At 27.1% G+C, this 16,521-nt stretch overlaps 3 protein-coding genes across 5 annotated transcripts in view; 2 read left to right on the top strand and 1 right to left on the bottom strand.

The window, feature by feature from the left end:
- LOC107438291 (phosphatidate cytidylyltransferase, mitochondrial) overlaps positions 1-2,011 on the top strand; it is a 30,136-nt gene extending 28,125 nt beyond the window's left edge. For 2 of the 3 annotated variants that reach the window (XM_043044078.2, XM_043044076.2), the window contains exon 8: positions 1,890-2,011. In XM_043044078.2, coding sequence (XP_042900012.1) covers positions 1,890-1,954 — 65 coding nt within the window. In that variant the 3' untranslated portion in view covers positions 1,955-2,011. The remainder of the gene's footprint in view (positions 1-1,889) is intronic. The other variant, XM_043044075.2, reaches the window with a different exon arrangement.
- Positions 2,012-4,906: 2,895 nt separating this feature from the next.
- Positions 4,907-5,927, bottom strand: LOC107438271 (UPF0739 protein C1orf74 homolog). The gene has a single exon (XM_043044079.2). It carries the CDS (start codon positions 5,827-5,829, stop codon positions 5,044-5,046), a length of 786 nt encoding a protein of 261 aa, XP_042900013.1. The 5' UTR covers positions 5,830-5,927; the 3' UTR covers positions 4,907-5,043.
- A 52-nt stretch (positions 5,928-5,979) lies between these two features.
- LOC107453887 (signal sequence receptor beta) lies at positions 5,980-15,623 on the top strand. The gene is made up of 6 exons (XM_043044080.2): positions 5,980-6,283; positions 8,827-8,990; positions 10,207-10,305; positions 11,608-11,719; positions 14,143-14,220; positions 15,470-15,623. The coding sequence occupies exons 2-6, from the start codon at positions 8,827-8,829 to the stop codon at positions 15,581-15,583; spliced, it is 567 nt and encodes a 188-aa protein (XP_042900014.1). The 5' UTR covers positions 5,980-6,283; the 3' UTR covers positions 15,584-15,623.
- The last annotated feature ends 898 nt before the right edge of the window (positions 15,624-16,521 follow it).

Below are 16,521 nucleotides of genomic sequence, written 5' to 3' on the forward strand. Positions count from 1 at the left end.
TTTCAGCAATTGAAGATATAGTTTTTTGGCCCAGCATTACTCAGAGTACCAAAGGAATTTTAACAGCAGGTTTGTATGAAGTTATTTTTATATGTAAAAAATAAATAAAATTATTTGTTAAAATTGGACTCCTTAAAAGCACATTTGATAAAATAACTGCAATTTTAAATTTATTTTTTAAGGTTATTGGGATTTGGTCATTTTTTAAAAATGGTTTCATTTAAATGTTTGTTATTGGCTTTTGTTTTAAATTTTAGTTGTTTTGGTTTGTTATGAGCCATCAAGGCATAGGTGGTGTGACTGTTCTTAACTTCCAGTGGCGCCATCTATGGCCTGGAATTCGACTTCTGCCACACCCGTTTATAGGGTGGAGATTCATACATCCCCAGATCATAATTTTGACCTGAACCAAAAATGATCGATCTCTAATTCAGTACCCTCAGAGGTATAATTAGTTATTAGATCATGGAGGACTTTGTGTCCCAACAGATTTAATGCATACCAGGCACCATTTACTTCAGGGGAAGTCTTCGGTCGGATGAATTCAAACTCCTGATCTCTCAAACTTGAGTCCAGTGCCCTACCAACCAGGCTATCCCGGCCAGTTGTTTTGGTTTTAAAAAAAATAATAAATATCATAAACTTTTGATCGAAATAATACTTATAGAAAATGCATTAGTAGTTTAAAAATTGTAAATTTGTTTTATAATTTTCAAATGTGAATGCTCAAAGTGGCTGTTGAGACCCAAAAATCAATGGAAGTGACAAAATGGCATGTTTTGTTCAAAATATTATTTTAATAGTATCTGGAATTTCCAAAGAAGACAATTTATTGGTTCACAATTTTTGCAAATCTGTTTTTATTGATGAAAAAAATTAAATTTTTCTTAAATAATTTGGACAAAAATGAAATTTTAGTTCAAAATATATGATAGATGTTATTTCACTTGGCATAACTCTAAAAAGATATCAAAAATTCATACTTCTGAGATAATCAATATTAAAAGGTTTCTGTGGATTTAAAATTACTTCATGCAAGTTAATTGTTGAAATTGTAATTTTCATTCATGTGTGTTTATATTTATTTTTAGTGTTGTATAGTTATGTAATGCCTATTTAAAGAAGAATTGCATTACTAATATAAGGCTTCTGGCATTACTATATAAAGTGGACTACGTGTAATTACTATAAAATACTGCATGCTTTTCCATTTTTTAAATTTCAATTGACAACTAAAAACTTATCAGTTGGTTTCGGATATGATTCATTTTGTATAACATGAACAGTGAATTAAATCTGGCAACAATAACATCATGCAATAAACAACATAACAATGCTAAAAAAATAGCATACAAGGGGGTCTGGGTCACAATTTATTATGCAATAATCAACTTTTAATTGTAAAAATGACATCGCTCATTTTTACAGAATGAAATGTCTTTCTTTATTTTTAGAAATGTTGAAGTTTTATTCTTATTCATTTTTAATTGATGCGCTAGAAGTTCATAAGCATCTTCTGAACCATTGCTTTATCCCCTTTTTTAGCAATGAATTTTTCTCAACATTTAGTTATCTTTTTCTGTTATTTTTTTTTTCTTCTTCAGTCATACATTTTCCCTTTCAGCAGAGAATGTTAGCAGCATTATCAAAAAAAATAAAAAATAGAGTCTGATTTTTTTTTCACGACTCTATTGTCAAATTTTGTATGTTCTTTGACGTTTGAGTATATTAAATTTACTATTTTTTCAAAAATATTAATCAAGATGGTATTGAAATTTAGTAATGGGGAAAATTTTTTGGAGAAAAAAATATTTGTAATAAATTAGTAAAATATTATTTGATTGAAGACTTGCCAAACACACATAAATAATAAATTTTTTATTTCACAGGTATCATTAAATCTTTGAAATATAGTTCCAGAAAAGTGAAGAAAATGGTGAAATCATTACAATGAATATAACATTGCATTTTTTAACTAAATTTTCTACTAGTTTAGATTCACTAAAAACTTAAATTTACAATTTTTTTCATTAATTTATTGGTTCATATCTGTGTTAAAATACTTCTTTAAATAGATTTAATTTTAAAAAAAAGTTATATTTATTAAAGTAATTTTATTTTTTGATTTATAAGATATATTATCATTAGTAACTATTCAAGTATATAGTAAGTAATCAGCAATGTATTAATAAAAGAACTATGTTACGTTCACAGGAATTATTATATATTTCATTTTAAATTATGTAGATGTTCTAAGTATGAATAAATTTACTTCAAATTTTCTGATTCTTCAGTTTTTTATTATCTTATTTTAGGATTTATCATGAAGGAAAATTTATGGGAAAATGTATTCCCATCAAACAGGATTATGCTTTTATTCCGTAATTAAAAAAAACTAAACTAAACTCAGTGTCGCGACAGCCCATAAAGGGCCAAGGCCTACTGTTCCCATCTCAGTTTTCTTGACCTTGGGCTCTGGGGTGCAAGAGCAGATGTTCCGATTAGGTTGTCAGCCGATAGTGAAAACCCCCAGTGTTAAGTTCCCAAGCATGCTTGGTACTCATTTATCGACCCACTGAAGGGATGGAAGGCTGAGTTAAACTTGTCCAGCCCGAGGATCGAACCCAGGAGCAAATAAGGCATGGGAGCGTAAAGCGCTATCACTCAGCCACTGGGCGTCTTATTCTGTAACTAAAAAAACAAATTTCCATGACTTAGATTAAATTGCAATTAGAATATATATTTTTAATACAGTTTTTATAAATTTTAAAATCTCTTGCATATAGGTACTTCTTTTTTATTATTATTATAAATCTTGTTCTAAACAATAAAAAGCACAAAAATATTATCAAAAAGCTTTATTAAATTCATAAAAACTATTTATAAAAATGAACAATTTACATGTTCATAAAACTTATAATTATAAAATAATATAGTACATGTTAGAACATTTTCTTTTAATGTCAAACTTAGTTCTAAAATATACTAAAACTTTGACAAGCATTTTAATTAACAAATTAAAAGCACCTCTAAAATTATTTTTTATCAATACAAACAGTGTATTTTTACTTTTAACATACACAATATATCTAATTTCTATGCTTGCAAAATTGGCAAAGATTATTATATCCATAACAAGATGTTAGTAAACTGTATTACAAAAGATTATAAGTATCACAGATATATTTTAATGGAATAACATCAGACAATCAATACTATATTCATTTTTTTAATTAAATATTCAGTATACTTCTCTTCCAATACTAAATGAAATAAAGAAAGTTACATAGCTTACATGAAACTCACACTTATACATGAAAGAGTAATGAAAAATAGTTGAATTCACATTACAAAGATGTAATTTATCTGTTAAATTTGGATATTTTAGATTTATCTAAAATTCCAGCTATCTCTGCAACATGACAAAAATGCATGCCTTCTCTTCAACAATTTACAAGGCTACGTGCAAACAGCTTTTTCATTCAATGAAATAGATACCCCATAAAAACAAATTGAAAGAAATGTTATATTCCTCAAGAACAAATTGTTAAGACAAGACTTTCTGCATTCTAATTCTTCATAAATCTATCAATCCTTATCTCCCCCTCGGCTGACCCTAACCATGTCAAAGGGGGCAACCACAACCGATTTGTAGCTTACAAATTTTATGGTGGGGTTAAATTTCCTTGAGGAAAAAGGTGCTTAAATGCAGCCTAAGTAAATCTTCACTAACTGAATTATCTTTTTCTTTAAATTAAGAAAACACTTAAAAGGTAAATCATACCTTTTTATTTATGTAACATTTTATTAGAAAGAAAACAATAAAAAAGATGGGACTATGCACAACTAGATCATTGAAAAAGTTATTGTATTAAATCTGTAAAACATTAGTAGTAAAAAAATTAATTTTGAAAATTTACTGAAATTATGAGTTTATTTTATATTTTTCTGGCAAAATAGCCTTTTTTTATTACATAAACTCATATAATCCATAACTAAAATTATCCAAAACATTAAATAGGATTGCATGGTTACAGCAACTGATAAAAAAATCAGAAAATAAATTATTTTAGGTGAAATTGAAGATGCCCCATTATTTGCTACTCTCTAATAATAGACAATTTTATATCCAGACATTTTAATCTCCAGTTACTATTAGAAAAAGATCTGTGCTGATAGAATCAGAAGAATCTAAACAGCATTAGAAAGAAGAAGAAAAACTTGAATCTGGTAGAATTCTTTCCAGTTATAAATTATAAAATAAAGTTTTTAAAAAAACTATCATGCTACTTTTTTTCGAAAAAATAATAAACAGAACAAATAAATAAATCATGCAAATGAAATATAATGAAATCAAAATAGTCTTACTTATAAAGATCATAAGAAATTACGAAAACAGTGTCCATACAAAAACAGGAACATATTTTTTAATCAAAAATTTATTATTATAATAGGATTAAGTTATGTAATAATTTTATAGCTTAAGATTTTAAGCATGACATATTTGAAATATTTTTTTGACATTTATGATAAGCACTTAATAATTTATTTTTTCCATTAAATTTCTATATCTGTTTTCATTTCTATAAATTAGAACATACTTATTTCAAACTAAAACTATAGGTCCTATCAAATTTAACTATACTATTATAGGTAATGTTCAAATAACATTAATGAGTAAAGAAAATATTGTTTTTGTTTTTTTTTTAAAAAAAAGGAATTTCTGACAAGCCAAAAAACAGAGCATCTGTCAAAAATAATTTCCGATCAAAAACTTTTGAGAGTTTGTTATGCTCTATGAAAATTTTTATAGCTTTAAAAAAATGGGTCTGAATATATTGAAATGATAATTATGCAATTCTTCTTTAGAAGGGTCAAATAAAATAATAATAAACACATTTTCATGACTATGAAATAAGAACCCATAGATAAAGTGAATTTCATAACATAAAAAATAGTTCTAAGAAATGTTTTCAATCACATCTTCGGAAAAATTAAATAAAATATTTGGGATTTTGTGAATATTCTCAAATATTTTGTTACTCACATAGAAATATATGGCAATGTAACAAAACCACGACTTAAAGTTAAATCATCAAACATAGAATTTTCACATTTAGCTTCAAGTTCTTTAAACCAGCTATTTACTCCACACTCAATAGGATTGAACAAACTTTTTGGTGTGCTAAAAGCAAAAATTTGATGGTCGTATAATCTATTGTTTTTATGAGCGGGATTTGGAACGTTAGTCTCTTCCTTACAATTTGTAACTCGGTAAACAACAAGAGGTACCATTGATAAACATGTTGAGCTAGAATTCGATTCTTGAGGACTGTACCAATATAGAACAGGATAACCTAACAATGCTCCGTAAAGAGTAGTGAGATTGCAAACAGAAAAATCAACATTGAGAGCGATGTCATGCACATCACGGTTCTCGGCAAGCATATTCAATATTATGCTAACATTTTTCACGATGGGTTTCAGTGCCTGCTTCTTTTCGTCATCATAAAGCATACATGGTTTATCACCACTGTCTGACACGTCAACTAAATTTATTTCATCTGTGGCGAAAATTTCGGCATGATTTTTTAAATGCTCTTTTTGGGTGACAAAATGAGTATCATTTACAGAAAATACGCTTAGGTTTTTGTTTATTTTCCCACAAGAATTTAGCACATTTAAATAGTTTTGAATTTCATCAACATCGGCTATAAATGCATCCCATAAATAGCACGGTTTTAATTGCTTATCAATAGCATGTAAATTTAGCAGTATGTGTGGTAAGTGTCTCCTTGCTGATCTAGAATTTTTAAATAATTTAAACATTTTAATTTAATTAGCCATTACTTGTAAACATTAATGGCACACTTAATAAAACCGGCAATTCGGAACAAAAACCTAATTGAATCAGTTGATGCCATATCCAAAAATATAAGCATTAGTGTTTTAAAGATGTTGCCAAGCGAGTTACAAAATACATAACATAGTTTTTTTTTAAGTTTGATTCAGAAATAAACTTATGAGCTGATGGAGTTTAAAAATTTCAGATCTTTTCATTTAAAGTTTTAATTTAAAATACGTATAATACGAAAGTAATTAGTATTTAATTTTTTCTCGAAATTAAAGATGGCAACAAAATGAAATTTTCGGTTTGTTTCCACGTCTTATGCGAGCGTGTCCGGTCTGCTATGTTGTGATTGTGAAGCTTGATAATTGTAAACGTTACGCTTTCTTATGAATTCAATTTATTAAACATCTGATCATTATTTATCCACACAAGGTAAGTATTTCTTTAAATTATTAAAAAAACTTTACAGTGTTAGTTTCTTTCTTAGGTGGTTACAAATTAATCAGACTATTAATCTGTAAGCTTGCTCTTCTCATGTTATCTGCTCAGTTTATTGGACTTTCAACGATTAATGTAATATTTTACAACTGAAATTATATTTATAAAAAAGCAGTTTAATTTTTATTATTCACATTTTATCATCGAATAATAAATTCTCTGTAAATCCTGCATTTAAAACCGTTTGTTTAAAAATCGAATGAAATTAAATATTTCTGATCATCTTTTCTTCATAGCTTTTTTGCAAAACATTTATGTAATTTTCATTTATAATGTCAAATATGAATTAAACCCCGTAAATTTCTTTGTGGTTAGTAAATTTCTAATCAATGTAATGATGCCCCAGCCTTCTGTACTACATGGTAAATTTCTAGATCTCACACTGTTAATTGGAAAAAATATAAATAAATGCTGAAATAGGATGATCTTAAGTTTTTTTATTAGCAGATCTTGATCTTCTCTTTTTAGTGAACTATATGTATTTCATCCTAATAATTAATACAATAAACTGGGAATCCCTAACTGCCAAACAGTTGACTGTCCTTTAATTCTCAGTTTGGTATGGCAATGCAATCACTTTAATTTCTACTTTTTGTTATTCAATATGAGGTAAGTGCATACCTGTTAGAAGTTTGTAAGCAAGTTCTTTAATTGTTTAATCAACATTTATGTAGTGATAAATTATGTAGATTTTTCAAAATGTAACAATGTCTAAGATATTTTCTCATTTCAAAATATTGAAACGGTTATAGTTTATCTATGGTAAGAACACCCCCGCCACAAGTCTGAGGCCGACTGCTGCTATGAAAACAAGAATAGCGCATTTCAGGAAGGGTAGTTTCTTTTCACTCTAAGGCTAACACAGTAGACCGAAGAAAGTTTCCCTTTCTCTTGCCGATCCCAGCCGAAACCTGCGCTAAACAGTGACCCCACGCATCTACTTTAAATAGTATACCTCGTTACCATAGTCACTGCCACCTGTCCTAGAGAATGGCTCGGACAGTTCCTACTTTAGAAAAAACTATAGCAGCCATTCAAAAACTTTCTTTTAGCCACTGCATTATGTCATTATCACCATATAGTGTAAAAAATGTTTCATGAAATGAAATTATAAATAAAGTAAGATCCATTTGCCATTTTAATTATTTAATCAAGGGTAAACTAAGTTAATGTCTGCATCAGCAAACTTAAAAGCATTCAAAATGTACATGAATGTTTAAGGGGTCACAGTACCCAAAAAATGACAAAAATACCAAATTTTTTTTTATTGCTTATAATAAAACTTCAAAGTATTTCAGATGTACAGAAAAAAATTCATCTCTCTATCTACATTTTTAAAAAAGTTATAAATGATTTTAAATTGTTCTAATACAGAAACTTGCCCAGCAGTCTGACTTTAAAGTGCTTTTTCGCATAGATGATAATTTTGTGTCTTAATCTTAATTAAATCCCTAAGGATTTTTTTCTATTTAAGATAAAGCTTTGAAGTAAACTTTTTTATCTTGAGTATAATACACTTATTTAAACTGTGCATGGAATAAGCATTTTATGAGGTATTACAATTTTTACGGCATGTTATATATACCTATCAGGAATTTTTACTCTTTTTTTTCTACTTTTTTACAAAATAATCTATAAAAAATATTCTAATTGATATATCAACAAATGAATGCACAAAATTGTTAAGATAAATATTGCAAGCACTATGAAAAAAACTTTTTTTGAAAATATGTTAAAATAAAAAAGCCTTAGGGATTTAAAAATTTTGAATTTTTTCAACTTTTTTTAAAATTTACAAAAAATTAAACAGTTTCATCAGTTTTTGAAGATAAATTATTGATTATAACTTAAATGAGCATGTAAAGCATCCTCAAAATGAATGATTATACCTTTATTTTAAAAAATTGTTGCAAAGGTACTGTGACCCCAAGCCCCTTATTATATTAAAATTTTAATTTTATGTCACAGTTATCTAAAAATAATATTTTTTGTTTTTGTTTAATGTAACAGCGTTTTTGCTTATTATAAAGATTTTAGGTCAAGTAAAATTTTATCACTGTTGTTGAACAACCAATATGTATAGAAATATTAGCTATTAATGTTAAACTATTTAGCTTTTTAATTTTGAATTGAGAAAACATTCGCCAGGTGCTTCTTCATGAAAACTTATTAATTGAACCAACTTGCCTTTTTTATAATATGAATAAAAAGCACTCAATCTCAGCTCAAGGGTTAGAGGATTCTAACCAAGCTTTCTCTTACTGCTGAACTTACTTTATGTCAACACTCAGGTTATTATGAAGTAGGAGCAGTAAACAAATCAATCAGCTTTTGGCAGAGTTCGAATCTGAGTCTTTGCCCTAGATAGTGGTTGCTTATCTTCTGAATCATCTTAGCATAAGATACAGTTATAAGGCTTGGTTGGAGTTAGTTACGAGTTAGTATGTATTTATTTATATGAAAAAATTGTCTTCCAGATGCAGCTCTACATATTATCTGTTTTTTGTGCTGTTATATGCCTTGCTATTGCTCAAGAGGAAACTCAAGCCCGCCTTCTAGTTCATAAAAGGCTTCTTAATAAATACTTAGTTGAAGGAAGAGACCTCATAGCAGATTATAACATCTATAATGTTGGAGGAAGGTAAATATAACTTTTAAAATAACAGTTATAAGAGAAACTCTTTGTTTACCATTTGTTAGTTTTTAAGCTATGTTGCATAACTTTTATGAAATCATCTTGTAAAGTAAATTAGTGTATAAATAAATAATAGACTTATAATTAAAATTTTGTTCTTTTATCTTGCAGCAGTGTCAATTTTTAATTCCCCCCCCCCCATTAAATGAGTTTGAATATAAATCTCAAGGGATATTTGAATATACGAATTTAAATCTCAAGGGATATTATTTGAGTATGCTTGTTGGGGAATTTTGATCTAAGATGATTTTGGTCTGAGATCTTCAGTTAATAATTGCATAAAATTTAATACTTATTTTTCAATGTAATACTGAATAATTATTACCTATTTTTTAAAGTTATGTATGTTAGCAAAAACAGAACTTCATTAGAGGACACACTGTCTGACACATCCCTGATGAAGTGCTGTTTTTGCTAACATACATATCTTTAGAATTCTGTTTTTGGTTTCTTTATCTTTATTTAAATTGTTTACATAAGACAAATTTAGTTTTAGTGCTTTTCCGTTTTGACTTGTTAGTTAAAAAGTTTTTTTCTTAGAATTTACTTAATTCAATTTCATACTTTGATTGCATTGCCAATTTTTGTTTCACAAAACAGTTCTGATAGCTGATATTTAATTGAGATCATTAGTGCATCAATAAATGAAGAGCAACAGTTTTTACGGTGTATTGAAACACAAAATAGAATTATGTGTGTTAAGATATAGCTCAATAATTTTGGAAGAACTGAAATTTGATTTTATTTCTCTTTTAAGCTTTTGTAGGAAAAGAATAAGTTGCATAGAGTAGATGCTTTAAAACTTATATTGTATAAACTTGTTAAACTCTATCTAATTTTTTTTAAATATAAATTGGTAACTTTTACCACAAATCTAATATTGTGCTCTTAGTTTTTTGCAGAACAGAATAAGTTACTTCTGTTAAAAAAGTTATTTTCACTTAAAAAGAAAAATACCGAAAATAATGTGTTTTGTAACTGAATAACTCAATTGAATTGAAGCATTTTAAAATTTGAAATATTATTTAATAGAAGTAGGGACATTTATTGAATTTTAAATTATCCAAATAATATTGAAATGTTAATTATATTGAAATGTTAATAATATTGAAATGTTAATTAAAAGTGCAGATTTTGTTTTAACATTTTGTGTCTCTTTTAGTGCTGCTGTTAATGTCCAGCTGAAAGATAATAGTTTTCCACTTCAAGATTTTGAATTAATAATTGGCTTTCCTAGCATGAAACTTGACAGACTTGCAGCGTATCCTTTTCTTTCTTTCTTTTTTACATAATGTGAATTCTGTGAAATTTTTTAAAAAAAATTGTGATTTTAAAATTTTTTAGCTATAATCTTTAAAACTTGTACAATGCAAAATATTAATTAGATAATTTATAAATTGATGTTTTTCTAGTTTTTATCATTTGTTGATACCAATTCATTGTGGAATCACTAGTAATGAGTTTACTGATGCTCTGGCTAAGGTTGTTCAAACCTTCCTGGACTTGATCTTCCTGTTTGCTATCACAGTGCTAAGAGATACATTTAGCACTCACCTTCAAAATAAGAACTCTATGAAAGAAAGATTCAAGATTACCTATTATATAATAAGTCCTATTCCTCACAACCTGCCTCAACCTTTAGGTGTTCCTAACTATAGAATAAAAACTGGCATGACACCAACATACCTGTATAGACATTCACTGTATAGTCAAGACTTCAATAATCAATCACTTTTTAGTCAAGAAATGATAAAAGAGGCTATTGACATTATGTGATGTACCTTTTGCTTACAGCCTAAAAACCTATTTGCAATTGTTGACTTAAGTATTTATAAAGACGAAATTTTAAAAAGAAAATCATTCCTGTTGAATATTTTTGATGTTCTTATATATAATTTTTTATTTTATGTATTTATTTTTTTAATACTTATAATTTAGGATTTACTTTTAAAAATACTTTTATTTAAATTAGGTGACAGGTGATTTATTTAAATTTTTTAAATTTTCTCAGAGGCATTTTTTAAATTTTCTTTATCTATTATATGTTTTTATACCTTTAAAAATTTTCTGTTAATTTTTTTAATCTTTATTTTAAAATATGCTGATTTCCTCAGTTCTTTGTTCTCCCAAAAATGCATAAAGGTTACTTTTTGCTCTGATGGCACAGTCGGTTAAATCATCATTCACACCTCTGCTTTGAGGGGTACCAGATCAGGTGCTGACCACATCATCTGTCCAGGGTCAAAATTATGTGACATTCCTACCATTTCCGTTAGATAATAAAATGCTAAAAATGGGATCTAGGTTGGGTTGCATGTATAAATTTTACATCTTTATCTAGCTTATTACTGGCAGTGCAGGGAGTAATTTTTAAAATTAGCTGGTTGAAATGTGATCTTTCTGTTTAGTTCATTCATTTATTATCTGTTTCCAAATATATCATTTATTTTATATTATTAAATTATATATATATATATTGTTAATCATTTGAAAAATTAAGATACTAAAACACTTCAAAAATAAAAGTATATTTTTTAAAAAATTATTCTTAACTTATGTGTAGTGGTAGCAATTTGTCTCATACAGTTATCTATAGACCTAAGAGAACTGGTTTATATAATTTTACTGCTGCTGAAGTGACTTACTATCCATCTGAAGACAGCAAAGAGTTACAGGTAAATATTGAAATTCTGTAAAGAATTATATTGTTAAAAACTTAATTATTTTTAATTTTAGAAAAATATTTCAATATGTTAAAATGAATATACAATAATAATTTGATATGAAACGTTTATTTTAAAATAATGACATGCTAGAAAAAAAGCATAAAATTTATGTTTCAAAGATTTGAAGAGAAAAAAATCTGTTACTTATTCTTTTTAAATTTTGCTATTTTTTCTGATTTATTGTATTCATCAAAAATTTGTATGCTTGTAAACAACTTACAGAATACAAAAAAAATTATATTTTTCAATAATCAGTAGTCTGCAGTTAATATAAAAATTCATATGTAGGAATCTAAAGTAAACTGTTAAAAAGAAATTTCAAAAAATCTTACTTCACTGCAGAGATAGTTTTTTGCATCTTGAAAAATAAAACTATGCTTTTTAAACTATTTGAAATGAAATAAAATTTCACAACAAAATATTCTTCAATTTGTTTTTAATAAAATATTTGGCCAATATAAAAATTATTTCATGAGTAATAAATTAATTTAATCCTACCTCATTGCTTAGGAAATCATCAAATCACAACTAATGCTAGCTGTACAAAGTACTGTAGCTCATCAAAATAGAAACGTAGAACAAAGTTAAAGCGATTAGGTAATGACATAATAAAAAACTCCAGGACCTCAAACACAGCAGCTGAGCATTGAACAGAACACTGCAACAGACACCTAGCCGCATTTATTCTGTGTCCTAATTTACACATGACAAATGCTTAACATTTAGCATAACTAGGAAAGATAAATGTATGCAAATTCCTTACCTTTGATGTACATTGTGATCACTCTGCCTCCTGGCAAATTGCTGCAACTACAAGAAGAGTATAAACATATAAAGCCTCTAAAACCAGCAAAGCCTGAATTTTATAATTAATGTCAAACGATTATTGCTTTTGAATTTGCAGATTGACAAAAATGTTACATGTGTAATGCTAAAAAACAATTTATGTTAATATATAAAATAGTTGTGCATATTTGTTTAACTCAGTGAGTGATAATTAATAATGTAAAAATTATGTATTGCTTATTAAATAGAAGAGGAACATAATTTGGGTATTAACTAAGGTTTGCCAAAGACTTATTTGAAATATCTATTACTATAGCGACTTAACTTTGAAATAAAATGATGTATGTCTGTGATGTTGGATTTTAATTGTGTTTTTACTTGCTTTTGGCAATTATAAGTAATTATGGTGAACAAAAGTAATAATTTACATGAAACATTTTTCCTTTTATACAAGTTGAAATTAATTTGTTGCAATTTGTAATCTTATATTTTAATAAAAAGTCTCTTTTTTTACACAGCACTTGTGTTTGAACAATGGGAGAAATGTAAAAGTATTGTGTATTGATAATAATAAAAAGAGATAGTGATAGATTTATTGAAACATTAAAATCGTGAATTGGTTTTTAAACTTAATTTTAAGTTACTACAGTGTTATTATGTTAGAATTAAAAGAGTGCTTTAAAGAAAAATTTTATGATGGCTATTAAATATTTTTTTCAACGATTTATGTATTTTATTATTGAAGACTATAACATTGGAATTGCTTTTCATATCCAAATTGCAAGAAGTTAATCAGGACACATCAAATTTCAGTACCCTAAATTAGTAACTTTCATAGACAAAGTTACACTTTAAAAATTCCAAACAATAATAAATTCCAGAGTATTGTATCCTATTATAATTTTTCTAAGTTGTCTTATATTCCAAAAAGATACTATGTACAGGGTGTCCAAAAATTATGGAAAGCGTCAAAAATCTTAAAAAATAGGTTTCGGATCAAAAATCTAAAAATAGAGGTGTGTAATATTTTCAAAAGGTGTATTCATTTATACCCAACTATACCTCCCAGCAGGTGAAATGGAGAAACCATTGAAATCGAAACTGAATAGAAGATAGACTACTACATATTTAGATTCTCCAAGAAAAAGTACTCAAATTTGATATCAGGTGTTTGTATTTTGGGTCCAGATAGTGCAGTAATCATAAAATGAAAACTAGGTACATATTGTTTAAGATAGAGGTATTTTGAGAAAAACATGACATCAAAAATTTAATATTTTGAATGGCCTATCTAGTGATACCATACAGGTCCCCTTGCCTCACTTTTTGAGGCTGGGATTCGACCTCCATTCTAACTTTGTGAGATTAGATTTGTGAGTCGATTTTGACATGAAAGCATCTTTTAAAAATATTTCTCATATCTATTTTTAGATTTACGTTATGGTGCATATTTCTCAAGATATTTGTCTGTTTTAATATTCTTTGAACATCCTGTATATCTAGATATGATTATGCGGATTAGAAATGTTAGTGCATCTCCCTAGTGTAGTGATATATTATTTATATATTTCAACATTATATTTTAGGTAACATATTCAACTGAGCCTGGTGAAGCAGTTATCATATTGGGAAAAGATTTTGATAGAAAGTTCTCTCCTCACATGGTAAAGTCTGCTTTTTTTTTCAATGATTTATGGTATGAATCTTTTAACACACAGTAGGGTGAAGAGGTTGTAAAGTCAAACTTTTCTTAAAGAAGACTTTAAAACCAAACCATTAAATTTATTTTACTGAAAATTTTGAGGCATTTTATATACATTATATTCATATAGATTGAATATGAACTATTTCTTATTTTGTTTGCTTTCTTACAGTAATGCATTCAAAAGACATTTTCATATACCTACTTTACCCAGAGTGGGATAAAGTGGGTATAGTTCTAAAATTAGAATATATTTCACTAAAAAACTAATTATTGTTTAAGATAAAAATGTTCTGAATTAAATGCATCCTGATTATCTTCACAAAAATAAATGCTAATTTTTTTCTCTCTTCATATTGGTAAATTAAAGAGTTATTGTTCATGGCTATCAAATTTAGGTTTCACTTAACTCTACACAGTTTCATCAAATAACAAGAAAACTGTAATAGTTTTTGATTTATTTGGAATATAAAGGAGAATGTAAAAGTTAATATGTATAGTGGTAATTTAAAGTGTTTTTACTATTTATAGCTGGCATGTATTTTTATTCAATTTAGTTATTTTAAGGAAATTTTGTTTTCTGTGACAAAACTGCATTACTTGCATGAAAACTGCAACTCGCAGAAACTTGCATTAAAACCCATCTATATCTTTAAATATGCTCACTAAGTTGTACTGTTTTGGTTATTTTTTTAATTGTATAATGTATTACATTGTTAATTCCGCCCTCTCATTCTTCTATTTCAAAAATAAAATTTAAAAGAAATTTTGTTTTCAGTGTTAAAATTACTATGTAGGACTATCAAACAAGTCAATTATTTTTTAGCTATTTTATTATAAAATATAGAGCATTAGATACTTAAAGCTAAAAAAAAAAATATCCTTTATCATACAACACTTATCTAAGCCTAACCATAAACCCACATCAGAAAACAATTCATGATAAATAGAATTTTGAAATTTATTCTTAAATTTCTGTGCAGATCTATTCTTTAGATGTCCCTGTACCAATCTGAATTAAAAAAAAGTTTTTGCCAGTTTTTAATGATATTAGAAAAAAGTTCATCAACTTAAACTAATATACTATATAAGTACTGATCATAAACAGATAGTATCAATTTAAAAGGAAAAAATATGTGTTTTTTTTTTTTAAACATGTACCCGCTCTATCCCACCTGACCCTATTTATGTGAATTTCATTTTACTTACAGACTGACTGGGCTGCTTTTGCTGTGATGACATTGCCATCTCTTGGAATACCTTTCTTGTTGTGGTACAGAAGTAAATCTAAATATGAAAGCATTGCCAAACAGAAAAAGCACTGATAATGTATTTTTGTTTAATAAATTTTTTATATAAAAGTTATTTTTTGTGTCTTATAAGTTTTTTTAATTTGTTATCATTAGAAAGTGAGAAAAACAAAACTTAGTGGATTAAAGCTCTAAGTGGCATTTCAGTGAATTAGAGTCAACTAGCTTTTATTTGTAGACAATGGGAAAGGAAGAATGTGTTTTGTGTTTATTCTTGTCCGAGAGCTTTGAATTGGCAAAATTTCTTACATCATAGTGCTTGAGCTCTCAATGTTTAAATTTGCAGTTAAAAAGAATTTTTCTAAAGTTTCTTATCAATAGATGTCCTATGTTCTCCTAAGACACTCAAATTACTAAAAACAAATTCGATTTTTACCATTTATTCATCTAAGATCAACAAAATTTTTGGACTCTGCAAAATAATGTTGTATAGTTATAATAAGATTTTTTTCTGAGATAGTTAGATTTTTGTTTAATATATATATATATTAAAGTCTTCGCATGTGTGTAACTTGAGGGTTCTTTTTCTGTTGAATTCTGATTTAAAAAAGGGGGAGGCAGCGTCATGTTCTAAGAGGGAAATTTTTCACCTAATTAAAATTTTTTGAGAATCTGTGGTTGTGAATTATAATTTTTTTCTTGTTGATATGTTAGAAAAGGGGCTCCATTCTTTTTATTCGATGTTTGTTTAAAAAATAAACAGTATTTAACTTTTTTAAGTTACTAAATTTAAACAACAAATTCACCACACAGTACTAAGCTAGTAAAAAAAAATTAAAAATTTGTAGTTAAATTAGAACAATATCTATTAGTATTTGTATAAAGTTAAACAATAAAAATCGACTAATGTTTTTTAAGAATATAAAACACCATATTTTCAAATATTTATTTCATAAACATATTAAAATAGATCTTTAAATTACAAAAGTGGTTTATTTATTTACTTTTATGTT

The sequence above is a fragment of the Parasteatoda tepidariorum genome, chromosome 1 (genome assembly GCF_043381705.1).
Source record: "Parasteatoda tepidariorum isolate YZ-2023 chromosome 1, CAS_Ptep_4.0, whole genome shotgun sequence".
NCBI lineage: Eukaryota > Metazoa > Arthropoda > Arachnida > Araneae > Theridiidae > Parasteatoda > Parasteatoda tepidariorum.

Bases quoted from the DNA above. Each gene is read 5' to 3' on its own strand.
- LOC107438271 (XM_043044079.2), bottom strand. From the start codon at position 5,829: ATGTTTAAATTATTTAAAAATTCTAGATCAGCAAGGAGACACTTACCA.
- LOC107453887 (XM_043044080.2), top strand. From the start codon at position 8,827: ATGCAGCTCTACATATTATCTGTTTTTTGTGCTGTTATATGCCTTGCT. The intron at 10,306-11,607 runs GTATCCTTTTCT...ACTTATGTGTAG, and splicing joins AAACTTGACAGACTTGCAGC to TGGTAGCAATTTGTCTCATA. The intron at 11,720-14,142 runs GTAAATATTGAA...ATTATATTTTAG, and splicing joins AAGACAGCAAAGAGTTACAG to GTAACATATTCAACTGAGCC.